General features: G+C 48.9%; 1 protein-coding gene across 1 annotated transcript; it reads left to right on the top strand.

Annotated features, from left to right (window-relative positions):
• The first annotated feature begins 17,297 nt into the window (after positions 1-17,297).
• LOC106602136 (deleted in malignant brain tumors 1 protein-like) lies at positions 17,298-22,248 on the top strand. The gene is made up of 7 exons (XM_045711337.1): positions 17,298-17,324; positions 17,556-17,864; positions 18,293-18,598; positions 18,724-18,999; positions 21,271-21,591; positions 21,695-21,783; positions 21,911-22,248. The coding sequence occupies exons 2-7, from the start codon at positions 17,660-17,662 to the stop codon at positions 22,043-22,045; spliced, it is 1,332 nt and encodes a 443-aa protein (XP_045567293.1). The 5' UTR covers positions 17,298-17,324; positions 17,556-17,659; the 3' UTR covers positions 22,046-22,248.
• Positions 22,249-26,028: the final 3,780 nt, after the last annotated feature.

Below are 26,028 nucleotides of genomic sequence, written 5' to 3'. Positions count from 1 at the left end.
CCTCTGTTTGCCGAAAAGGAGATTCCCTGTCGGAATATTATCGCTTTCTACGAGAAAAGTGTCGTAAAAATTGATTTTAAACAGCGGTTGACATGCTTCGAAGTACGGTAATGGAATATTTAGAATTTTATTGTCACGAATTGCGCCATGCGCGCGACACTTCTTTACTATTTCGGATAGTGTCTGGAACGCACGAACAAAACGCCGCTATTCGGATATAACGATGGATTATTTTGGACCAAACCAACATTTGTTATTGAAGTAGCAGTCCTGGGTGTGCATTCTGACGAAGACAACAAAAGGTAATCAAACTTTTATAATAGTAAATATGATTATGGTGAGTGCTAAACTTGCCGGGTGTCTAAATAGCGAGCCCGTGATGCCTGGGCTATGTACTTAGAATATTGCAAAATGTGCTTTCACCAAAAAGCTATCGGACATATCGAGTGCATAGAGGAGGTCTGTATCTATAATTCTTAAAATAATTGTTATGCTTTTTGTGAACGTTTATCGTGAGTAATTTAGTAAAATGTTAGCGAATTCCCCGGAAGTTTGCGGGGGGTATGCTAGTTCTGAACGTCACATGCTAATGTAAAAAGCTGGTTTTTGATATAAATATGAACTTGATTGAACAAAACATGCATGTATTGTATAACATAATGTCCTAGGGTTGTCATCTGATGAAGATCATCAAAGGTGAGTGCTGCATTTAGCTGTCTTCTGGGTTTTGGTGACATTATATGCTGGCTTGAAAAATGGGTGTCTGATTATTTCTGGCTTGGTACTCTGCTGACATAATCTAATGTTTTGCTTTCGTTGTAAAGCCTTTTTGAAATCGGACAGTGTGGTTAGATTAACGAGTCTTGTCTTTAAATAGCTGTAAAATAGTCATATGTTTGAGAAATTGAAGTAATAGGATTTTTAAGGTTTTGAAAATCGCGCCACAGGCTGCCAGTGGCTGTTACGTAGGTGGGACGCAAGCGTCCCACCTAGCCCATAGAGGTTAATCTAACCACACTGGGTTAGATTAAGGGGGAGAAGAGAGGGGATGTTACGGATACAGGTATCCTGTATGTATCCTGTGTGTGTTTTATTTTCTCTCTCCTTCTCCCCTCACAGGTGACAATCATCACTACCCAATCACTCATCAATCAGTCCCCAAACAGAAGACACCTGTTCCTTTTCCCTCAACCTATCACAGCCCCTTTCCCTTGGTTTAAAAACCCAGTCAGTTGTTTTCTCCCCAGATCAATTTCTCGCTAGCTCATTCTCACTCTGTGATCAATCTTTGTGTCCAATCTCTCTCTGTCCAATCTCTCTCTCTGTCCCTAGCTCTACATCTCTGTGTTGATCTCTTTTGTTTTGAAACCTCATGTCACATTTGTCCGGTAATCCTGTGAGTATTGTTTTGTTGTTTGACTGTTTGTTTGTTTGGTGGGAAAAGGGGGTACCAAGACAAGTCGCCCATGGGCATACATTACCTGTAGGAATACTGTGTCTAAGTACCCTAGTTAGAACTGGGCGGACCACCCTCTGTATTTTTGGTTAGTTAGCTAGCTGTTGTGGAAATAGGCTAGTCTAGCTTAGGGGTGTTTTCGATTATTGTTTCTTTGCTTGGGTCCAGCTCAGCTCCTTTTCTCACATCCCTTTACCGTGTGTTTAAAATAAACCTTTTGAGTTTGACGGTAGATTTCAGTTGTCTGTGGTTTGTTGGTTCTCACTGTTACTTGTCACGATTATAATTTGCATGATTTATGTTACGGGTCTCGTATCCACCCCCCCCCCCTAGACTGCTGGGCCAAAGGGATTCGTAACATAAGTGGGGGCTCATCCGGGATCTGTCATTACTGACACCCATGCCACTCGTGCAAGTTATTGTGTGGTTAGTTCGGTGTTGAGCGTCATAGCATTAGTGTTTGCTATTTGTTGGCTCTTGTGTTTGGTAGTAGTTCAAGATGGCTACTTTTGAGTTTAAATCCTTTTTGGATAACCCTTCGTGGGAGCTTTTTGACAAGTGTCGAAGAGTTGATTTAATGACCTTGGCTGACCATTATTCGTTGTCTATTTCGCACAGTTTAGTTAAAGCGGAGGTTAAACAACTGGTGTTAAATGTTTTGTTGGAAGAGCAGGTGCTTGTGTTACGCTGCCTGAGCCTACTACCCCTGTAGGGGATGTTGCTGCTCCTGTAAGCCCGTCGGTGTCTGAGACCGAGGGCGAGGCTAAAGCTCCAGCCACATTGCCCCGTTTTGATCCGCTCTCCCCACTGTCAACTGGTGATGCCAGAAGGAATGTCCGTTCTATACAGTTTCAACTGGAAGCGGAAGAGAGGGCCCAAATTAGGCGGGAAAATCTCCAGTTAGAAATGTGTAAACTTGAGGCAGAAAAAGAAAGAGAACAGCGGCAGATGGATTTCAAAATGCGCCAGATGGAACTGGAGGCAGAGACAGCGAGGCTAGCCTTCGTTCCTACTGTGCCTGTTAGTGAGTCGTCCTCACCAGCTGTAGCTTCCAACACGTTTGACATTAGTAGGCAGATTGCCTTAGTGCCTTTGTTTAGAGAGTCAGAGGTTGACTCATATTTTTGTGTGTTTGAACGTATAGCCGTAGCATTGAAATGGCCTGAAGACGTATGGTGCTTATTACTTCAGTGTAAATTAACGGGTAAAGCCCAAGAGGTTTTGTCAGCGCTACCTCTGGAAGATAGTTTGTACTATGAAGTGGTCAAAGCTACTGTTCTTCGTGCTTATGAGCTTGTTCCTGAGGCATACCGACAGAGATTTAGGTCTCATAGAAAGTCTCCTAGTAGGACTTATGTGGAATTTGCTAGAGACAAGGGAAATCTGTTTGATAAATGGCATGCTGCTAGTAAGGTAACTGATTTCAACTCTCTCCGGGAGTTAATTTTGTTGGAAGAGTTTAAAAATTGTTTACCCGAACACATTGTAGTCTCCTTAAATGAACAGAAAGTATCCTCCCTGTCAGAAGCGTCTGTGTTGGCAGACGAGTTTGTGTTGACGCACAAGAGTGTATTTTCGGCTCATACTGAGAGTAGAGCTACTGAGTTGCCTACTTTTAGTCCTAGTCGGCCAGCAGTATATCAAGCACACCAGAAAAATGAGCGTCCCTGTTTCTATTGTCATAAAGTGGGACATATGATTAATGATTGCTTCCTACTAAAACGCAAACAAGGGATGCCTATTCGTGCCAAGCCGCCAACAGGTGTTGGGCTAATTCGTACTGTTGTGAGGTCTGAAACGAAACCAGTGCCTCAGGGTAAATGTAGTTTGAAAGTCTCAGTACCTGACCGCAGTTACGAACCGTTCATTTTCGAGGGGTTTGTGTCCATAGGCAATGACGAAGCATTTCAGCGCCCAGTTAAAATCCTTAGAGATACTGGTGCGGCACAGTCATTTATATTGTCTGATGTGTTGCCCTTATCCGACAATACATACTGTGGTTCCAGTGTTTTAGTTCAGGGTATTGAAATGGGTTTTGTCCCAGTGCCGTTGCACTTTGTGAATGTACACTCTGAGTTAATCAGTGGAATATTCAGAGTGGGGGTACGTCCTATGTTGCCAGTAAAAGGTGTGACCTTTATAATGGGTAACGATATTGCTGGACGAAAGGTAGTACCCGTTTTGGAAGTGTTGGATAAAAGTGACCACTCTCTCTCCAATGAGTTGTACAGAGTTATCCCCATGTGTTCCCCGCTTGTGCTGTCACTCGTGCTCAGGCAAGACAAGTGGGTGACGTGATAGATTTGTCGAGCACTGTTCTGTTCAAAGAAGATGATCAAGAGGATGGGTTGTGTGCTACCTCTGAGAAGCTGATCACCTCTGCCAAACAGCCCAGGGAAGATTCGAAGTATGTTGAACTTATTGCTGAGGCAATACAGTTACCAGTCACTCGTGAGCAGCTGATTGCTAACCAGAAGGTTGACAACAACCTTGCCAAATGTTTTTCTAGCGTTGTCTCATTGGAAGAGGCAAAGAAGAAGAACGTGGCTTAGTTCCTTGATGGTAATCTCCTTATGCGTAAATGGACATCCCATGTTGACGCAGACAGAGATTGGAATGCTGTTTACCAAATAGTGATTCCTACAGCCTTTCGACACTGTGTTATCCCTTGCTCATGATCACCAGTGGTCTGGTTATTTAGGAATCACAAAGACTTATGATCGGATCCTTCGACATTTCTTTTGGCCAGGTTTAAAACAAGATGTGGCTCAGTTCTGTCGGACATGTCACACATGTCAGGTGACAGGAAAACCAAATCAGGTTATTCCTCCTGCACCTCTTTGTCCTATACCTGTCATAGGTGAACCATTTGAACATGTGGTGGTGGATTGTGTTGGACCGTTACTGAAGACAAAATCGGGTAACCAGTTTCTGTTAACGATAATGTGTATGGCAACCAGATACCCCAAAGCCATTCCTCTGAGAAGGATTACAGCTCCGGTGGTGAGTAAAGCCTTAATTAAGTTCTTCACGACATTTGGGTTACCTAAGGTGGTACAAACTGATCAAGGTACACATTTCCTGTCAAAGCTCTTCATGCGGTGTTAGCTACCTTAGTGCTGCGGTGTTAGCTACCTTAGTGCTGTGAAGACTGTTTAGGAAAGGGCTCTGGTCTGTTAGTGCTAGGCATGGTCTACTGGAATTACCCCTATGCTGTTAATGGTGTTACTAAGCATTGAACAGGCTCCCAGCTGACCTTGTGTGTGCCGGTGCTCTCCGGACCAGATTGAAATGTCTCTCTCAATGGGAAGATTCACCCATTTTTTTTGAATATGATATAGTTTTTGGGCATCTGAGTGATGTTCTGTCGATTCCCGGGGGTTATTTCATGTTCATGTGTATACGAGTTCTTGATCAGAAACTCTGGCAATAATACAGCCGGTACAATGCAAAACTGTATTTTTGACAATTCTTTATCTTTAACTTGATTGCTGATTTCCAAACATTTTGAGAGGCAAAAAGGGTTCTGAAAATGTGTTAGCAGATGCTTTGTCTCGTGTGCAATGATTTTTGTATGTTTTGCAAGGTTGTCTTTGAGTGTTGATCTTGTAAGTATTCTTTGAAAATACTTTTGGTCGCAATCCCCCCTGGGGTTGCTCTTTTAAGGGTGGGAGTGTTACGGATACAGGTATCCTGTATGTATCCTGTGTGTGGTTTCTTTTCTCTCTCCTTCTCCCCTCACAGGTGACAATCATTTGTGTTCATTCTCTCTGTCCAATCTCTCTCTCTCTCTCTGTCCCTAGCTCTACATCTCTGTGTTGATCTCTTTTGTTTTGAAACCTCATGTCACATTTGTCCGGTAATCCTGTGAGTGTTGTTTGACTGTTTGTTTGTTTGGTGGGAAAAGGGGGTACCAAGACAAGTCGCCCATGGGCATACATTACCCGTAGGAATACTGTGTCTAAGTACCCTAGTTAGAACTGGGCGGACCACCCTCTGTATTTTTGGTTAGTTAGCTAGCTGTTGTGGAAATAGGCTAGTCTAGCTTAGGGGTGTTTTTGGATTATTGTTTCTTTGCTTGGGTCCAACTCAGCCCCTTTTCTCACATCCTTTTACCGTGTGTTTAAAATAAACCTTTTGAGTTTGACGGTAGATTTCAGTTGTGTGTGGTTTGTTGGTTCTCACTGTTACTTGTCACGATTATAATTTGCATGATTTATGTTACGGGTCTCGTATCCATCACCCCTAGACCGCTGGGCCAAATGGATTCGTAACAGGGTAGAAGAGGAGAGGGGGCTAAGAGGAGATTAAGAGGAGAGGGGGAGAAGAGGAGAAATGGAGAAGATGAAGAGTAGAGGGGGAGAAGGGGAGAAGAGAGGGGGAGATGTGGAGAGGGGGAGAAGTGGAGAGGTGGAGAGGGGAAGAAAGGGAGAGGGGAAGAAAGGGAGAGGGGAAGAAAGGGAGAGGGGGAGAAAGGGAGAAGAGGAGAGTGGTATAGGAGGAGAGGGGGAGAAAGGGGAAGAGGAGAGTGGGATAGGAGGAGAGGGGGAGAAAGGGAGAAGAGGAGAGTGGGATAGGAGGAGAGGGGGAGAAAGGGAGAAGAGGAGACGGGGAGAAGAGGATAGGGAGAGGAGGGGGAGAAAGGGAGAAGAGCGGGGATGAAGGGGAGAAAGGGAGCAAATGAGAGGGGGAGAAAATGAGAGGGGGGAAAGGGAGAGGGGGAGAAAGGGAGAAGAGGAGAGTGGGATAGGAGGAGAGGGGGAGAAAGGGAGAAGAGAGGAGGAGAGGGGGAGAAAGGGAGAAGAGAGGGGGAGAAGGGGAGAAAGGGAGAAAATGAGAGGGGGAGAAAATGAGAGGGGAGAAAGGGAGAGGGGGAGAGGGGGAGAAAGGGAGAAAATGAGAGGGGAAAAAGGGAGAGGGGAGAGGGGGAGAAAGGGAGAGGAGGAGAAGGGGAGAAGAGGAGAGGGGGAGAAAGGGAGAAGAGAGGGGGAGAAGAGGAGAAAGGGAGAAAATGAGAGGGGGAGAAAATGAAAGGGAGAGGGGGAGAAAATGAGAGGGGAGGGGGGAGAAAGGGGGAGAGAAAGGGAGAAGAGGAGAGTGGGATAGGAGGAGAGGGGGAGAAAGGGAGAAGAGGAGAGTGGGATAGGAGGAGAGGGGGAGAAAGGGAGAAGAGGAGAGGGGGAGAAGAGGATAGGGGGAGAAAGGGAGAGAGGGAGAAGAGGATAGGGGGAGAAAGGGAGAAGAGGAGAGTGGCATAGGAGGAGAGGGGGAGAAAGGGAGAAGAGGATAGGGAGAGAAAGGGAGAAGAGAGGAGGAGAAAGGGAGAAGAGAGGAGGAGAGGGGGAGAAGAAGAGAGGGGGAGAATGGGAGAGGAGAGGGGGAGAAGAGGAGAGGCGGAGAAGAGGAGAAATGGAGAAGATGAAGAGTAGAGGGGGAGAAGAGGGGGAGAAGTGGAGAGGGGAGAAGTGGAGAAAGGGAGAAAATGAGAGAGGGGGAGAAAGGGAGAGGGGGAGAAAGGGAGAAGAGGAGAGTGGATAGGAGGAGAGTGGGATAGGAGGAGAGTGGGATAGGAGGAGAGGGGGAAAGGGAGAAGAGGAGAGGGGGAGAAAGGGAGAAGAGAAGAGGAGAGGGGGAGAAGAGGATAGGGAGAGAAAGGGAGAAGAGAGGAGGAGAAAGGGAGAAGAGAGGGGGAGAAGAGGAGAGGGAGAGAAGTGGAGAGTAGAGGGGGAGAAGAAGAGAGGGGGAGAAGAGAGGGGGAGAATGGGAGAGTAGAGGGTGAGAAGAGGAGAGGGTGAGAAGTGGAGAGGGGGAGAAGTGGAGAGGGGGAGAAGAGAGGGGGAGAAGAGGAGAAAGGGAGAAGAGGAGAGGTTGAGAAAATGAGAGGGGGAGAGGGGGAGAAAGGGAGAAGGGAGAAGAGGAGAGGAGAGGGGGAGAAGAGGAGAAGTGGAGAGGAGAGGGGGCTAAGAGGAGAGGGGGAGAAGAGGAGAGGGGGAGAAGAGGAGAGGGGAGAAGAGGAGAGGGGAGAAGAGGAGAGGGGGAAGAAGAGATGGGGAGAAGAGGAGAGGCGGAGAAGAGGAGAAATGGAGAACATGAAAAGGAGAGGGGGAGAAGGGGAGAAGAGAGGGGGAGATGAGGAGATTAGAGGGAGAAGTGGAGAGGGGGAGAAGAGGAGAGGGGAGAAGGGGAGAAAGGGAGAAGGGGAGAAAGGGAGAAAATGAGAGGGGGAGAAGAGGGGAGAAGAGGAGAGGGTGAGAGGGGGAGAAGAGGAGAAGAGGAGAAAGGGAGAAGAGGAGAGGGGAGAAGAGGGGAGAAGAGGAGAGGGTGAGAAAGGGAGAAAATGAGAGGGGGAGAAAATGAGAGGGGGAGAAAGGGGGAGAAAGGGAGAAGAGGGGAGAAGAGGAGAGGGGGAGAAGAGGAGAGGGGAGAAGAGGAGAAAGGGAGAAGAGGAGAAGGGAGAAGAGGGGAGAAGAGGAGAGGGTGAGAAAGGGAGAAAATGAGAGGGGGAGAAAATGAGAGGGGGAGAAAGGGGGAGAAAGGGAGAAGAGGGGAGAAAATGGGAGAGGGGGAGAAGAGGAGAGGGGGAGAAGAGGAGAAAGGGAGAAGAGGAGAGGGGAGAAGAGGGGAGAAGAGGAGAGGGTGAGAAAGGGAGAAAATGAGAGGGGAGAAAATGAGAGGGGGAGAAAGGGGAGAAAGGGAGAAGAGGGGAGAAGAGGAGAGGGGGAGAAGAGGAGAGGGGGAGAAGAGGAGAAAGGAGAAGAGGAGAAGGGAGAAGAGGAGAAGGGAGAAGAGGGGAGAAGAGGAGAGGGTGAGAAAGGGAGAAAATGAGAGGGGGAGAAAATGAGAGGGGAGAAAGGGGGAGAAAGGGAGAAGAGGGGAGAAAATGGGAGAGGGGAGAAGAGGAGAGGGGAGAAGAGGAGAAAGGGAGAAGCGGAGAGGGTGAGAAGAGGGGAGAAGAGGAGAGGGGAGAAGAGGAGAGGGAGAAGAAGTGGAGAGTAGAGGGGAGAAGAAGAGAGGGGGAGAATGGGAGAAGAGAGGGTGAGAAGAGAAGTGGAGAGGGGGAGAAGTGGAGAGGGGGAGAAGTGGAGAGGGGAGAAGTGAGAGGGAGAGGGGGAGAAGTGGAGAGTAGAGGGGGAGAAGAGGGAGAGGGGAGAAGAGGAGAGGGGGAGAATGGGAGAAGAGAGGGGGAGAAGTGGAGAGGGGGAGAAGTGGAGAGGGGGAGAAGTGGAGAGGGGAGAAAATGAGAGGGGGAGAAAATGGGAGGGGAGAAGTGGAGAGGGGGAGAGGAGGAGAGGGGGAGAAAGTGAGAAGAGGAGAGGGGAGAAAATGAGAGGGGGAGAAGAGGAGAGGGAGAAAGGGGGAGAAAGGGAGAAGAGGGGAGAAAATGGGAGAGGGGAGAAGAGGAGAGGGGGAGAAGAGGAGAAAGGGAGAAGCGGAGAGGGTGAGAAGAGGGGAGAAGAGGAGAGGGGGAGAAGAGGAGAGGGAGAGAAGTGGAGAGTAGAGGGGGAGAAGAAGAGAGGGGGAGAATGGGAGAAGAGAGGGTGAGAAGAGAAGTGGAGAGGGGGAGAAGTGGAGAGGGGGAGAAGTGGAGAGGGGGAGAAGAGGAGAGGGGAGAAGAGGAGAGGGGGAGAAGAGGAGAGGGGAGAAAATGAGAGGGAGAGAAGTGGAGAGTAGAGGGGGAGAAGTGGAGAGGGGGAGAAGAGGAGAGGGGGAGAATGGGAGAAGAGAGGGGAGAAGTGGAGAGGGGGAGAAGTGGAGAGGGGGAGAAGTGGAGAGGGGGAGAAGAGGAGAGGGGGAGAATGGGAGGGGAGAAGTGGAGAGGGGAGAGGAGGAGAGGGGGAGAAAGTGAGAAGAGGAGAGGGGGAGAAAATGAGAGGGGGAGAAGAGGAGAGGGAGAGAAGTGGAGAGTAGAGGGGGAGAAGAAGAGAGGGGGAGAATGGGAGAAGAGAGGGTGAGAAGAGGAGAAGAGAGGGTGAGAAGAGGAGAAGAGAGGGTGAGAAGAGGAGAGTAGAGGGGGAGAAGGGGAGAAGTGGAGAGGGGGAGAAGTGGAGAGGAGGAGAGGGGGAGAAAGTGAGAAGAGGAGAGGGGAGAAGAGGAGAGGGGGAGAAAATGAGAGGGAGAGAAGTGGAGAGTAGAGGGAGAGAAGTGGAGAGTAGAGGGGGAGAAGTGGAGAGGGGAGAAGTGGAGAGGGGAGAAAATGGGAGGGGGAGAAGTGGAGAGGGGAGAGGAGGAGAGGGGGAGAAAGTGAGAAGAGGAGAGGGGGAGAAAATGAGAGGGGGAGAAGAGGAGAGGGAGAGAAGTGGAGAGTAGAGGGGGAGAAGAAGAGAGGGGGAGAATGGGAGAAGAGAGGGTGAGAAGAGGAGAAGAGAGGGTGAGAAGAGGAGAAGAGAGGGTGAGAAGAGGAGAGTAGAGGGGGAGAAGGGGAGAAGTGGAGAGGGGGAGAAGTGGAGAGGGGGAGAGGAGGAGAGGGGGAGAAAGTGAGAAGAGGAGAGGGGGAGAAGAGGAGAGGGGGAGAAAATGAGAGGGAGAGAAGTGGAGAGTAGAGGGGGAGAAGTGGAGAGGGGGAGAAGAGGAGAGGGGGAGAATGGGAGAAGAGAGGGGGAGAAGTGGAGAGGGGAGAAGTGGAGAGGGGAGAAGTGGAGAGGGGGAGAAGAGGAGAGGGGGAGAAAATGGGAGGGGAGAAGTGGAGAGGGGGAGAGGAGGAGAGGGGGAGAAAGTGAGAAGAGGAGAGGGGAGAAAATGAGAGGGGGAGAAGAGGAGAGGGAGAGAAGTGGAGAGTAGAGGGGAGAAGAAGAGAGGGGGAGAATGGGAGAAGAGAGGGTGAGAAGAGGAGAAGAGAGGGTGAGAAGAGGAGAGTAGAGGGGGAGAAGGGGAGAAGTGGAGAGGTGGAGAGGGGGAGAAGAGGAGAGGGGGAGAAGAGGAGAGGGGAGAAAGACAGGAGAGGGGGAGAAGAGGAGAGGGGAGAAGAGGAGAAAGGGAGAAGAGAGGGGAGAAGAGGAGAGGGGGAGAAGAGGAGAGGGGAGAAAGGGAGAGGGGAGAAAGGGAGAAGAGAGGGAGAAAGGGAGAAGAGGGAGAGAGAGAGGAGAGAGGAGAGGGGAGAAGAGGAGAGGGTGAGAAGAGGAGAGTAGAGGGGGAGAAGTGGAGAGGAGGAGAGGGGGAGAAAGGGAGAAGAGGAGAGGGGGAAGAAGAGATGGGGAGAAGAGGAGAGGGGGAGAAGAGGAGAGGCGGAGAAGAGGAGAAATGGAGAACATGAAAAGGAGAGGGGGAGAAGGGGAGAAGAGAGGGGGAGATGAGGAGATTAGAGGGAGAAGTGGAGAGGGGGAGAAGGGGAGAAGGGGAGAAAGGGAGAAAATGAGAGGGGGAGAAGAGGGGAGAAAATGAGAGGGGGAGAGGGGGAGAAGAGGAGAAAGGGAGAAGAGGAGAGGGGAGAAGAGGGGAGAAGAGGAGAGGGTGAGAAAGGGAGAAAATGAGAGGGGGAGAGAGAGGGGAGAAAGGGAGAAGAGGGGAGAAAATGGGAGAGGGGGAGAAGCGGAGAGGGTGAGAAGAGGGGAGTAGAGGGGGAGAAGTGGAGAGGGGAGAAGAGGAGAGTAGAGGGGGAGAAGAAGAGAGGGGGAGAATGGGAGAAGAGAGGGTGAGAAGAGGAGAGTAGAGGGGGAGAAGGGGATAAGTGGAGAGGTGGAGAGGGGGAGAAGAGGAGAGGGGGAGAAGAGGAGAGGGGGAGAAAGAGAGGAGAGGGGAGAAGAGGAGAGGGGGAGAAGAGGAGAGGGGGAGAAAGAGAGGAGAGGGGGAGAAGAGGAGAGGGGAGAAGAGGAGAAAGGGAGAAAGGGAGAAGAGAGGGGGAGAAGAGGAGAGGGGAGAAGAGAGGGGAGAAGAGGAGAGGGGGAGAAAGGGAGAGGGGGAGAAAGGGAGAAGAGAAAGGGAGAAGAGAGGGGAGAAAGGGAGAAGAGAAGGGGAGCAGAGGGAGAGAAGTGGAGAGTAGAGGGGAGAAGAGGAGAGGGTGAGAAGAGGAGAGTAGAGGGGGAGAAGTGGAGAGGAGGAGAGGGGGAGAAGAGGAGAGGATAGGAGGAGAGGGGGAGAAAGGGAGAAGAGAGGGGGAGAAGTGGAGAGGGGATAAGAGGATAGGGAGAGAAAGGGAGGAGAGAGGAGGAGAAAGGGAGAAGAGAGGAGGAGAAAGGGAGAAGAGAGGGGGAGAAAGGGAGAAGAGAGGGGGAGAAGAGGAGAGGGAGAGAAGAGGATAGGGAGAGAAAGGAAGAAGAGAGGAGGAGAAAGGGAGAAGAGAGGGGGAGAAGAGGAGAGGGGGAGAAAGGGAGAAGAGAGGGGGAGAATGGGAGAAGAGAAGGGGAGAAGAGAAGAGGAGAGGGTGAGAAGAGGAGAGGAGAGGGTGAGAAGAGGAGAGGAGAGGGTGAGAAGAGGAGAGGAGAGGGTGAGAAGAGGAGAGGAGAGGGTGAGAAGAGGAGAGTAGAGGGGGAGAAGAGGAGAGTAGAGGGGGAGAAGAGGAGAGGGGGAGAAGAGGAGAAGAGGAGAGGGGGAGAAAGGGAGAAGAGGAGAGGGGGAGAAGAGGAGAGGGGGAGAAGAGGACAGGGGGAGAAGAGGAGAGAGGGAGGGGGAGAAAGGGAGGGGGGAGAAAGGGAGAGGGGGAGAAGAGGAGAGGGGGAGCGGAGGAGAGGGGGAGCGGAGGAGAAAGGGAGAAGAGAGGGGAGAGGGGGAGAAGAGGAGGAGAGGGGGAGAAGAGGAGAGGAGGAGAAGAGGATAGGGAGAAGAGAGGAGAAAGGGAGAAGAGGAGAGGGAGAGAAGTGGAGAGTAGAGGGGGAGAAGAGGAGAGGGTGAGAACAGGAGAAGGGGAGAAGAGGAGAGGGGAGAAAGGGAGAAGAGTAGAGGGGGAGAAAATGAGAGGGGGAGAGGGGGAGAAGAGGACAGGGGGAGAAGAGGAGAAAGGGAGAAGAGGAGAGGGTGAGAAAATGAGAGCGGAGGAGAGGGGGAGAAAGGGAGAGGAGGAGAGGGGGAGAAAGGGAGAGGAGGAGAAGGGGAGAAGAGGAGAGGGGGAGCGGGTGAAGAGGAGAGGGGGAGCGGAGGAGAGGGGGAGCGGAGGAGAGGGGGAGAAAGGGAGAAGAGAGGGGGAGAAGAGGAGAGGGGGAGAAGAGAGGGGGAGAAGAGGATAGGGAGAGAAAGGGAGAAGAGAGGAGGAGAAGAGGAGAGGGAGAGAAGTGGAGAGAAGTGGAGAGAAGAGGAGAGGGGGAGAATGGGAGAAGAGAATGTGAGAAGAGGAGAGTAGAGGGGGAGAAGTGGGGAGAAGAGAAGGGGAGAGGGGAGAATGGGAGAAGAGAATGTGAGAAGAGGAGAGTAGAGGGGGAGAAGTGGGGAGAAGAGGAGAGAAGAGGAGAGGGGGAGAAAGGGAGAAAGGAAGAGGGGGAGAAAGGGAGAGGGGGGAGAAAGGAGAGGGGAGAAAGGGAGAGGGGGAGAAGAGGAGAGGGGGAGAAAGGGAGAAGAGGAGAGGGTGGGAAAATGAGAGGGGGAGAGAGGGGAGAAAGGGAGAAGGGGAGAAAGCGAGAAGAGAGGGGGAGAAGAGGAGAGGTGGAGAAGAGGAAAGGGAGAAGAGAAGAGGAGAGGGGGAGAAGAGGAGAGGGGGAGAAGGGGAGAGGGGGAGAAGAGGAGAGGGGGAGAAAGGGAGAAGAGAGGGGGAGAAGAGGAGAGGGGGAGAAGAGGATAGGGAGAGAAAGGGAGAAGAGAGGGGGAGAAGGGGAGGAGAGAGGGGGAGAAGGGGAGGAGAGGGAGAGAAGTGGAGAGTAGAGGGGGAGAAGAGGGGGAGAATGGGAGAAGAGAGGGTGAGAAGAGGAGTGTAGAGGGGGAGAAGAGGAGAGGGGAAAAGGGAGAAGAGAGGGGAGAAGGGGAGAGGGGAGGGGAGAAGAGGAGATTAGCGGGGAGAAGTGGAGATTAGAGGGGGAGAAGAGGAGAGGAGAGGAGAGGGGAGAAGAGGAGAGGGGGGAGAAGAGGAGGGGGGAAGAGGAGAGAGGGGGAGAGAGGAGAGAGAGGAGGGGGAGAAGGGAGAAGAGGGGGAGAAGAGGAGAGGGGGAGAAGAGGAGAGGAGAGGGAGGGAGAAGAGAAGAGGAGAGAGGGGAGAAGAGTTAGGGGAGAAGAGAAGAGGAGAGGGGAGAAGAGAGGGGAGAGGAGAGGGGAGAAGAGGAGAAGAGAGGGGGAGAAGAGGAGAGAGAGAGGCGAGAGGAGAGGAGAGCGAAGAGAGAGGGGAGGGAGAGGAGAGAGAGGGGAGAGAGGGAGAAGAGAGGGGAGGAGGGGAGAGGAGAAGAGAGGGGGAGAAGAGGAGAGGAGGAGGAGGGGGAGAAGAGGAGAAGAGAGTGGGAGAATAGGAGAGGAGAGTCGGAGAAGGGGAGAATAGTAGAGGAGAGGAGAGGGGTAGAAGAGGAGAGGAGAGGGAGGATGGGAAGGGAAGAAGAGGAGAGGGGGGTAAGAGAGGGGAGGAGAAGAGAGGGTGAGAAGATAAGGAGAGGGAGAGAAGAGGGTAAGAGATGGAGTGAAGAGGAGAGGGGGAGAGGGGGAGGAGAAGAGAGGAAGAGAAGAGGAGAAGAGAGGGGGAGGAGAGGAGAGGGTGAGAAGAGGAGAGGGTGAGGAGGAGGAGAAGAGAGGGCAAGGTGAGGAGAGTAGAGGGGGAGAAGAGGAGAGTGGCAGAAGGGGAGAAGAGTAGAGGAGAGGGGGAGGAGAGGAGAGGGAGAGAAGAGGAGAGGGGAGAAGAGGGGTGGGAGAAGAGAGGGGTGAGAAGAGAGGGGAGAAGAGGAGAACAGAGGTGGGGAAGAGGAGAGGGGAGTGGTGGAGAAAAGAGGGTGAGAAGAAGAGAGGGGAGAAGGGGAGTAGAGAGGGGGAGAAGAGGAGAGGGGGAGAAGTGGAGAGGAGAGGGAGAGAAGAGGAGAGATGGAGAAGGGGAGAAGAGAGGGTGAGAAGAGAGGGGAGAAGAGGAGAGGAGAGGGGGAGAAGAGGAGAGGGACGAAGTGGAGAGGGGGGAGAAGAGGAGAAGAGAGGGGGAGAAGAGGAGAGGGCTGGGGAGGGGAGGGGAAGAAAAGGTGTTGTGGAGTTGTGCAGAAGGGAGAGGGGAGAAGAGAAGAGGGGCAGAAGAGGAGAGTGGGAGAAGAGGGGGAGAACAGAAGAGGAGGGAGATGGGTAAAGGGGGAGGGGAGGCAGAGGAGAAGAGAGGGGGAGAAGAAGAGAGGGGAGAAAAGATGTGGAGAGGGGGAAGGGGAGGGGAAGAAGTGGAGAGGAGGAGAGGGGGAGGAGAGGAGAGTCGGAAGGACAGGAGAGGGGCAGAAGGGGAGAGGGGAAGAAGGGGAGAAGAGGAGAGGGGGGAGAAGAGGAGAAATGGAGAAATGGAGAGATAAGGAGAGGGGAAGAAGTGGGGTGGGAGAAGCGAGGGAGAGGGGGAGAAGGGGAGAGGAGAGGGGGAGAAGGGGAGAGGAGAGGGGGAGAAGGGGAGAGAGGACGGATTGGAGGGGAAGAAGAGGAGAAGAGAGGGGGAGAAGAGGAGAAATGGAGGAGAGGGAGAGGAGAGAAGAGAGGGGGAGAAGAGAGGTGGGAGAAGAGGAGAAGAGGAGAGGAGAGGGGTGGGGGGGACGAAGAAGAGACGGGGAGAAGAGAGGGGGAGAAGAGGAGAAGAGAGGGGGAAGAGAAGAGGAGAGGGGGAGAAGAGAGGGGGAGAATAGGAGAGAGGGAGAAGAGGAGAAGAGGGGGGAGAAGAGGAGAGGGGGAGATGGGGAGGAGAAGGGAAAAGGAAGGGAGTGGAGAGGAGAAAAGAGGGGAGAAGAAGAGAAGAGAGGGGAGGGGAGGGGAGAAGAGAGGGGGAGAAGAGAGGGAGAAGAGAAGAAGAGAGAGGTAGAAGTGGAGAGGGGCAGAAGAGAGCGGAGAAGAAAAGAGGAGAGGAGAGGGGGAGAAGAGGAGAGGAGAGGGGGAGAAGAGGAGAGGAAAGGGGGAGAAGAGGAGAGGGGGAGAAGAGAGGGAGAGAGTTGAGGGTAGAGGGGGAGAAGAGTAGAGGGGGAGGGGAAGAAAAGGAGACGAGAGGGGGAGAAGAGGAGTGGGGAGAAGATTAGAAGAGAGTGGGAGGAGAGGAGAGGAGAGGAGAGGAGAGGAGAGGAGAGGAGAGGAGAGGAGAGGAGAGAGGGGCAGAAGGGGAGAAGAGGAGAAATGGAGAAGAGGAGGGAGAAGGGAAGAGGAGAGGGGGAGAAGAGAGGGGAAAGTCACTGAGCTCTTCATTAAGGCCATTCTACTGCCAATGTTTGTCTATGGAGATTGCATGGCTGAGTACTTGATTTATACATCTGTCAGGAAGGGGAGTGGCGTGGGAGAAGAGAGGGTGAGGAGAGGAGAAGAGAGGGGGAGAAGAAGGGGAGAAGAGGGGGGGAGAAGAGAGGGGGACAAGAGGAGAAGAGAGGGAGGGGACGAGTGGAGAGGAGAGGACAGTGGGAAGGACATGAGAGGGGACGGGAAAGGGGAGAGGGGCAGGGGAGAAGAGTAGAGCGGGAGAAGAGGAGAGGGGGAGAAGAGGAGAGGGGGAGAAGAGAGGGGAGAGGGGGAGAAGAGGAGAAGATAGGGGAGAAGGGGAGAGGAGAGGGAGGATGGGAGGGGAAGAAGAGGAGAGGGGGAGAAGAGGAGAGGGGGAGAAGGGGGGAAGAGAAGAGGATAGGGGGAGAAGTGGAGAGGGGGACAAGGGGAGAGGTGTGGGTGAGAAGAGGAGAGGAGAGGGGGAGAAGAGGGGTGGGAGAAGAGATGAGAGGAGAGTGGAGAGGAGGAGAAGAGAGGGGGAGAAGAGAGAGGAGAGGGGGAGAAGAGAAGGAGAGGAGGAGAGGAGAGGATAGGGGGATGGGAGGGGGAGAAGAGAAGAAGAGAGGAGATGGGGAAAAGAGGGGTGGGAGAAGAGATGGGAGAAGAGGAGACGAGAGGGGAGAAGAGGAGAAGAGAGGGGGAGAGGTGGAGAGGAGAAGAAGGGGGAGAATGCGGGAGGGGGGAGAAGAGGAGAGAGAGAGAAGAGGAGAGGAGAGGGGGAGAGAGGGGAGGAAAGTAGAGGAGAGGGGAGAGGAGAGGGGGAGGAGAGGAGAAGAGGGGAGAAGAGGAGAGGAGAGGGGAAAGGAGAGGGGAAGAAGCGTAGAGGGGAGATGTGTAGAGGGGGAGGAGAGGAGGGGGAGATAGGAGAAGTGAAGAGAAGAGTAGAGGAGTGGAGGGAGGAGAGGGGAGGAGAAGGGGGGAGATGAGGAGAGGAGAGGGGGAGAAGGGGAGAGAAGAGGAGAGGAGAGGGGGAGAAGAGGAGAGAGGGGATGGGAGGGGAAGAAGAAGAGAGGGGGAGAAGGGGAGAGGGGGAGAAGAGGAGAGGAGAGGAGAGGAGAGGAGAGGAGAGGAGAGGAGAGGAGAGGAGAGGAGAGGAGAGGAGAGGAGAGGAGAGGAGAGAGGGGCAGAAGAGGAGGGAGAAGGGAAGAGGAGAGGGGGAGAAGAGAGGGGAAAGTCACTGAGCTCTTCATTAAGGCCATTTTACTGCCAATGTTTGTCTATGGAGATTGCATGGCTGAGTGCTTGATTTATACATCTGTCAGGAAGGGGAGTGGCTTAAATAGAATCCACTAATTTGAAGGGGTGTCCACATACTTTTGTATATATAGTGTATGTACACATGGGTGTTGTTGCACCATACCAACGATAAGCCTGTCTTCCCCATCACATCATGAAAGGTCATGTTGATGTTCATTTAACCTCTGTCTCTCTCTTCCTCTGACTCCTCCCTTTCTCCTTTGTTTCTCTCTATCTCTCTGTCTCTTTCTCTCTCTTTCTCCTCTGTCTCTCTCCTTCTCCTCAGATCTCCAGGCTCAAAGCGTCAGTCCACCAGGTAGGTAGAGTATAAATCTACAGTGATTATAGCAGTTCAATATTAGTCAACTTTATTATCCCACATGGAGAAATTCATGTGTCCATACAAACCATTCTAAACCCCAATAACAAGTAGTGTTTTATGGAACTACTAATACTTGTCAACCACAAAGCACTACTGCTGTTAGAATAACAGAATCACTGTCATCATCTGTCCTCACCACTGTGTTTTCCTCTCTGCTGTTTACAGCTGAACTCTCAGTCAGACTGGTGGATGGGACCACTTCCTGTTCTGGGACAGTGGAAGTCTTCTACAGAGGAGAGTGGTTGGGTCTATGTACTGTGTTGTGGAGAATGATGAGAGAGGTTAAGGTTGTGTGTAGAGAGATGGACTGTGGGAATCCTGTATCTGAATCTAGAGGACCTCTGGCTGAAGATGGAAGAAGAGGAGTCACACTATTGAGATGTAGTGGAGATGAGTCTTCTATTAGACAGTGTGGCTTCATAGGAGAACCTGGTGTCTGTATTGGTGAATATTATCATCATGTGACCTGTTCAGGTAAGAGACTGGTCATATTGAGAGATTTATTTATACATTATACAATATTACCATGTATCATGTTTTATGTGTTTTTATTTCATTTAAATAGAGGGAGAGATGTCAGATGTATTTAAACATTATATTTGTGTTTGTCATATTGGTTTATGGGAGATGTTCATGGGCAGATCATTGTAGTTCAGATGGTACTGAAGTGAAGCTGCCTGATGGATGTCCAGCTGTTTATTTTCTATAAAGTGAAGTGAACTTATTCCTGTCTCCTGCCTGCATTATTCCCAACCCTATCCTGAGTGACTAAGAACCCATTTCTACCTCTTACAGTATCAAACATAGCAAACTACAATCTTTTATCCAACATATTTGTGTTTAGTCCTTGACAGTGTCATCAACAAAACTGATTGAATGTTCAACCAAGTCTTTTTCTCCAGAGTCTGTGCGGCTTGTGGATGGAGCTGGTCTCTGCTCTGGGAGAGTGGAGGTGAAGTCCAATCAGTCCTGGGCCTCAGTGTGTGAAGCTGACTTTGACCGGCAAGATGCAGAGGTAGTCTGTGGGGAGCTTGGCTGTGGGGTTCCTGCAGCTCTACAGGGGGGGCTCTATGGAGAAGGTGAGGGTCAGACCTGGGATAAAGAGTTCCAGTGTAAAGGCAAAGAGTCCCTTCTCCTGGACTGTGACACCTCAGACAGAGAAAACAACACCTGTCTACCTGGTAATGCTGTTGGACTCACCTGCTCAGGTAAGAAACAGTTTGTCACTCAATCAACATTGTTTCTCACCTGGAGTGAAGAATATGAGAGACAATATAGGTGTGTTTTAGTGAGAAAATAGTAAGATTACTGTCTCTCTCTTTTCTTTTCTCAGAGCCTGATGATGTGAGGCTGGTGGGGGGAGGCAGTCGCTGTGCTGGTGGAGTGGAGTGGTACGACCAGGGAGAGTGGAGGACTGTGGGATCTGACTGGGACCAGGAGGATGTAGCTGCAGTAGTGTGTAGACAGATGGGTTGTGGCTCCACTGTTTCAGTTCTACCTGGAAACACCACTGGAGGGTTTGGAATTGACTGTTCTGGGTCTGAGTCTTCACTGAGGGAGTGTAGGAGAAGATATGATCTCTATCCTGGATTCACAGTGATCTGCTCAGGTAATAACAAGATAGACCATATGGCCAAAAGTATGTGGACATTAGTGGATTCGGCTAATTCAGCCACACCTGTTGCTGACAGGTGTATAAAATCAAGCACACCACCATGCAATCTCCATAGACAAACACAGTCAGTAAAATGTTCTTACTGAAGATCTCAATGACTTTCAACGTGGCACGTCTAGGAGCAACAACGGCTCAGCTGTGAAGTGGTAGGTCAAACAAGCTCACAGAACGGACTGCCTAGAGTTTAACTTCTTACATCTAGACGTTCCGCTAGCGGAACACCTGCTCCAATATCCAATGATGGGCGTGGCACGAAATACAAATTCCTCTAAAATCCGAAAACTTCCATTTTTCAAACATATGACTATTACACAGCATTTTAAAGACAAGACTCTTGTTAATCTAACCACACTGTCCGATTTCAAAAAGGCTTTACAGCGAAAGCAAAACATTAGATTATGTCAGCAGACTACCCAGCCAGAAATAATCAGACACCCATTTTTCAAGCTAGGATATAATGTCACAAAAACCCAGAAGACAGCTAAATGCAGCACTAACCTTTGATGATCTTCATCAGATGACACACCTACGACAATATGTTATACAATACATGCATGTTTTGTTTAAATCAAGTTCATATTTATATAAAAAAACTGCTTTTTACATTAGCATGTGACGTTCAGAACTAGCATACCCCCCACAAACTTCCGGGAATTTACTAACAATTTACTAAATTACTCACGATAAACGTTCACAAAAAGCATAACAATTATTTTAAGAATTATAGATACAGAACTCCTCTATGCACTCCATATGTCCGATTTTAAAATAGCTTTTTGGTGAAAGCACATTTTGCAATATTCTAAGTACATAGCCCAGCCATCACGGGCTAGCTATTTAGACACCCGGCAAGTTTAGCCTTCACCAAAATCAGATTTACTATTATAAAAGTTTGATTACCTTTTGTTGTCTTCGTCAGAATGCACTCCCAGGACTGCTACTTCAATAACAAATGTTGGTTTGGTCCAAAATAATCCATCGTTGTATCCGAATAGTGGCGTTTTGTTCGTGCGTTCCAGAAACTATCCGAAATGGTAAATCAGGGTCGTGACAAAAAAATTCTATATATTCCATTACTGTACTTCGAAGCATGTCAACCGCTGTTTAAAATCATTTTTTATGCAATTTATCTCGTAAAAAAGCGATAATATTCCGACCGGGAATCTCCTTTTCGGTAAACAGAGGAAAAACACAAAGACGGGGCGGCCAGTGCACGCGCCTAAGCCCACAGTCCCTTGATCGGCCACTTGAGAAAGGCGATAATGTGTTTCAGCCTGGGGCTGGAATGACGACATTCAGGTTTTTCCCGGGCTCTGAGAGCCTATGGAAGACGTAGGAAGTGTCACGTTAGAGCAGAGATCCTTTGTAATGGATAGAGATGGCAAAGAAGTTCAAGAAATGGTCAGACATGGTACTTCCTGTAAAGAATCTTCTCACGTTTTGGCCTGCCAAATGAGTTCTGTTATACTCACAGACAACATTCAAACAGTTTTAGAAACTTTGGAGTGTTTTCTATCCAAAGCTAATAATTATAATTATATGCATATTCTAGTTTCTGGGCAGGACTAATAATCAGAATAAATCGGGTACGTTTTTATCCAGCCATGAAAATACTGCCCCCTAGCCATAACAGGTTAAGTGTATAGAGCGTAAGGACTGTCTGTCCTCGATTGAAAAACTCACTGCTGAGTTCCACATACTTTTGGCCATGTATTATATCTCCTTCCTGGACTCAGTGATCTGCTCAGGAAATATCAACATATTATAATTATATTCAACTGATTTCCTTCATTCATACAACTTCCTCTGCACCTCTCATGATGACTGTTTAGCTTGTCAGTCTGCTTTACTAAATAGATCACTCAGTCAAAAAGGAATCAAATACAACTTAAATATCCCAGAATGCTTTTGTATTTGATTGTTATCTCAGTGAACGTCTCTACTCACTACCACTGTCACATGTCATGTTATTGTCATATCTAAATGAGGAAAGTAGTTGAGGAGCTACGTTTTCTTTTTCTCTCCTCTTGTTCCAGATGTCCTGCTTAAGCCTGATATCAACATATGTTGTCTCAGTGACTGTAGGCCCACTACTCATGTTGCCCTGTGAGGGAGGGTGGCTAGCACTGTTACATGCTGATGTTATTGTCATATCTATAGGAAACTAGTTGAAGAGGTTTTTCTTGTAATCTTTTATTGTTACAGATCTCCTGGTCCAGCCTGATATCTCCCTGACTGACTCAATGGGAGGGGTCTCCAGGGGCCACCAGGGGCCCGAGATGTTCAGGGGCTACAGCTTCACCATCACCTGCTCCACTCAGCCACAGTACCCAGGAGGCTCCTTCCTCCTCACGTTCACCGGCTCCAACAGAACCCAGACCCAGCCAGCTGTCAATCACTCTGCTGCCTTCCTCTTCCCTGCTGCAGATGACTCCCACCAAGGGAACTACAGCTGTGTTTATGACAATTATGTTTTCTCTCATAACTTCTCCTCTGAGAGTGAGCTCCTCTCCCTCACCATCACAGGTAACTGAACATGAACCAGACTTACAACTTTGTCTTTGACAGATTTCCCACAGATCTATGTGATGATGATCAGTCCCCTCATCAAAGGTGTTTCTGTTTGCAGCCTCTCCTCTGACAGCCTTCATCATCAGACACGTTGTAGTGCTGCTGATCCTACTGACAGCCATCACCACCTCCTACCTGTACTACAAGGTAAAGACATTTACTCAGACGTTACAAGTCATTTAAACTAGAGGGAGAGGGTGAGGGGTAGAGGGAGGGAGAGAGAATGGAGATACTAGAGAGTAAATGTCTGACTGTTGGTGCTGTGTCTCCCTAGCCCACCAGGAGGCAGAAGAGAGTGAACAGGGTGAGCAGCATGGATCTTTATGTCAATGCCATGGAGATGGTCTCTCTGAGCTCCAGAGCTGAAGCTGGACCGGGAGAGGAGAGAGCAGCCCAGGGGACGGAGTAGGAGTAGAATGAAGCTGACCCTACATGCTGATCTTAGGTCAGTTTTGTGTTTTAAATGGATGGTCAGCAGTGGACTGGTGTTTAAAATGTGGTGACAAACCTGAAGTGGTTCTAATTTTAATAACAAGTTCAGAATTAGTTTATCTTTCTAGAACCTTGGAAGAAATCTAAAAGGAGTGACTGCAACATGGTAACAACCACCATTATTCCTTTTAGTTTGGTTTTACCAACAGAGAAACATGGGGTTCTGGGTAACATGGGGTTCTGGGTAACATGGGGTTCTGGGTAACATGGGGTTCTGGGTAACATGGGGTTCTGGGTAACATGGGTTTTGATTATTTTAAGAGAGTTGCTTAATTACGTCTGTTTTGTGTTCCAGAATATATTACTTTTAGCTTTGTCTTCATGTCTTTATCTTATTTAGTGTCTCTTAGATTCTATATCTTATTTAGTGTCTCTTAGATTCTTTATCTTATTTAGTGTCTCTTAGATTCTTTATCTTATTTAGTGTCTCTTAGATTCTTTATCTTATTTAGTGTCTCTTAGATTCTTTATCTTATTTAGTGTCTCTTAGATTCTTTATCTTATTTAGTGTCTCTTAGATTCTTCATCTTATTTAGTGTCTCTTAGATTCTTTATCTTGAAGTGTTTCCATTATTAGTCCATGTATTATTATAATCATCTGTTCATTCTTTGTATTTTGAAACATTTTTTTATTAAGGGGATTGTTGTTGTTGTTTAGCCCTGTTATTGATTATGATATATCATTGTTATGATGTTAGTAGTATAGAGATAATGATGTTATTTTCTTATGAAGGTGTTCCTAATGATTTGTCCACTCAGTGTATAGTTGATGTGAGTTCAGATGATGTAGCTGTTATGTTATTTACTCTTTCCAGATAAAGACCTGTTGTTCTCTAAACTGTCATGTAATCACTGAATGCTTTTAATAAACTCACAGGCTGTCAGTCTTGTGTGATTTCCCCTCCAGTTTTTTATTTCCCAGTGGTCAAGGGGTTATTGATCATTAGTGATTCCATCAGTGACACCAGACATCGCTCAGCCCAGGTCCAGCTCAGCACCTTGACACTTAGTGACCTCTCCCACAGACAGACAGCGGCAGAATTCTGCATCTTCATATCACAATAACAGCTCTCTAATGCAACTGGAGGTGTTCTGAATATCACTACACAGGACAACAACTCCCATTATTAGAGACATAGACATGAGCATCTTGTCACTATATACAGATCTCTGGAGGAGTGGTTACACTTTTACACCTGCTACGTTAGGTTAGATACACAAAGACCACATGACTGCGAATCAGACATTATCATGATCTCAATCTGAACTATAAATCAGACATTATAATTATCTCAATCTGAACTATAAATCAGACCTGATCATTATGTCCATAAAAAATTGAAAACGCATAACAATAAAATGTTGGAGACATTTTTAAATGGTAAAAAATATTACATTGTAAAGGAATCGACAAAAAAAGTTCAGATAAAAGTAGAAACTTTGTGTTAAAAGGATCTCTATAAATAAAAAGAAAGGCAAAATAACAAATGGCAACAGTTTGATGCTGATCTCAGTTGGACACGTAGAAGAGAAGTTCAATTCACTACAGACATGGAGAATGACTGGTCTCTGATAGAGAAGTTCAATTCACTACAGACAAGGAGAATGACTGGTCTCTGATAGAGAAGTTCAATTCACTACAGACATGGAGAATGACTGGTCTCTGATAGAGAAGTTCAATTCACTACAGACATGGAGAATGACTGGTCTCTGATAGAGAAGTTCAATTCACTACAGACATGACTGCTTCTTTTCTGGACTTCCCTCCTCTCCTTATGAACTCCTGCCACATCACTTCACTGGATGAAAAGTTACATTAACACAAACTGATATGAGTATCCCCATGTCCTGATCCACCGTGTGTTTTTCCGACCCAGAAGGCAGCAGGTTTGAGGAGCAGAAACAGACCTCCCCTCAGTCCTGAAACCCAGGCCCCCTTAACCCCTCCCCTACAGAGCAGCAGCACTAGCTGAGTAAACCACAACATCACACATAGGACAATACATGATATACAATCATATGGACACACTCCCATATACACACATCATTTATATGTAAACATACATTTTTATTTATTTTTCATTTAACTAGGCAAGTCAGTTAAGAACAACACATATCACAAACCCACACATATATTTCCACAAATGTAAACACATGTAAACATGTACATACATTGACCACTACTAATGTTGATTGACCACTACTAAGTCTGATAATATGATGTTGGTATTACAGTACTCATATAAGAGCAAGTCACTGATTGGCTGAGAAGACACACTCAACACACAGGAAAATCAAACTTCCTGTTGTTGCCAAGGTGCTGTCATTCAGCCTGAGGAAGAGAGTCCAAATGTTATTATTGTTGTATAGGTCTACACTCTGCTGATATTGATGGATGGTATAGGTCTCACACTGCTGATATTGATGGATGGTATAGGTCTCACACTGCTGGTATTGATGGATGGTATAGGTCTCACACTGCTGGTATTGATGGATGGTATAGGTCTCACACTGCTGATATTGATGGATGGTACAGGTCTCACTCTGCTGGTATTGATGGCTGGTATAGGTCTCACTCTGCTGGTATTGATGGATGGTATAGGTCTCACTCTGCTGGTATTGATGGATGGTATAGGTCTCACACTGCTGGTATTGATGGATGGTATAGGTCTCACTCTGCTGGTATTGATGGATGGTACAGGTCTCACTCTGCTGGTATTGATGACTGGTATAGGTCTCACTCTGCTGGTATTGATGGATGGTATAGGTCTCACACTCTGCTGGTATTGATGGCTGGTATAGGTCTCACACTCTGCTGGTATTGATGGATGGTATAGGTCTCACTCTCTGCTGGTATTGATGGATGGTATAGGTCTCACTCTCTGCTGGTATTGATGGATGGTATAGGTCTCACTCTCTGCTGGTATTGATGGCTGGTATAGGTCTCACACTCTGCTGGTATTGATGGATGGTATAGGTCTCACTCTGCTGGTATTGATGGCTGGTATAGGTCTCACACTCTGCTGGTATTGATGGATGGTATAGGTCTCACTCTCTGCTGGTATTGATGGATGGTATAGGTCTCACTCTCTGCTGGTATTGATGGCTGGTATAGGTCTCACATCTGCTGGTATTGATGGCTGGTATAGGTCTCACACTCGCTGGTATTGATGGATGGTATAGGTCTCACTCTGCTGGTATTGATGGATGGTATAGGTCTCACACTCTGCTGGTAATGATGGATGGTATAGGTCTCACTGTCTGCTGGTATTTATGGCTGGTATAGGTCTCACAGTCTGCTGGTATTGATGGCTGGTATAGGTCTCACACTCTGCTGGTATTGATGGCTGGTATAGGTCTCACACTCTGCTGGTATTGATGGATGGTATAGGTCTCACACTCTGCTGGTATTGATGGCTGGTATAGGTCTCACTCTGCTGGTATTGATGGATGGTATAGGTCTCACACTCTGCTGGTATTGATGGATGGTATAGGTCTCACACTCTGCTGGTATTGATGGCTGGTACAGGTCTCTCACTCTGCTGGTATTGATGGATGGTATAGGTCTCACTCTGCTGGTATTGATGGCTGGTATAGGTCTCACATCTGCTGGTATTGATGGATGGTATAGGTCTCACACTCTGCTGGTATTGATGGTTGGTATAGGTCTCACTCTGCTGGTATTGATGGATGGTATAGGTCTCACTCTGCTGGTATTGATGGATGGTGCAGGTCTCACACTCTGCTGGTATTGATGGATGGTATAGGTCTCACTCTGCTGGTATTGATGGCTGGTATAGGTCTCACACTCTGCTGGTATTGATGGATGGTATAGGTCTCACACTCTGCTGGTATTGATGGATGGTATAGGTCTCACACTCTGCTGGTATTGATGGCTGG

The sequence above is a fragment of the Salmo salar genome, unplaced genomic scaffold, assembly GCF_905237065.1.
Source record: "Salmo salar unplaced genomic scaffold, Ssal_v3.1, whole genome shotgun sequence".
Taxonomy (NCBI): Eukaryota; Metazoa; Chordata; class Actinopteri; order Salmoniformes; family Salmonidae; genus Salmo; species Salmo salar.
Note: the sequence above shows the minus strand (reverse complement) of the source record. Positions and strands in the feature narration are given on the sequence as shown.

Bases quoted from the DNA above. Each gene is read 5' to 3' on its own strand.
- LOC106602136 (XM_045711337.1), top strand. From the start codon at position 17,660: ATGATGAGAGAGGTTAAGGTTGTGTGTAGAGAGATGGACTGTGGGAAT. The intron at 19,000-21,270 runs GTAATAACAAGA...TTATTGTTACAG, and splicing joins ATTCACAGTGATCTGCTCAG to ATCTCCTGGTCCAGCCTGAT. The intron at 21,784-21,910 runs GTAAAGACATTT...GTGTCTCCCTAG, and splicing joins CCTCCTACCTGTACTACAAG to CCCACCAGGAGGCAGAAGAG.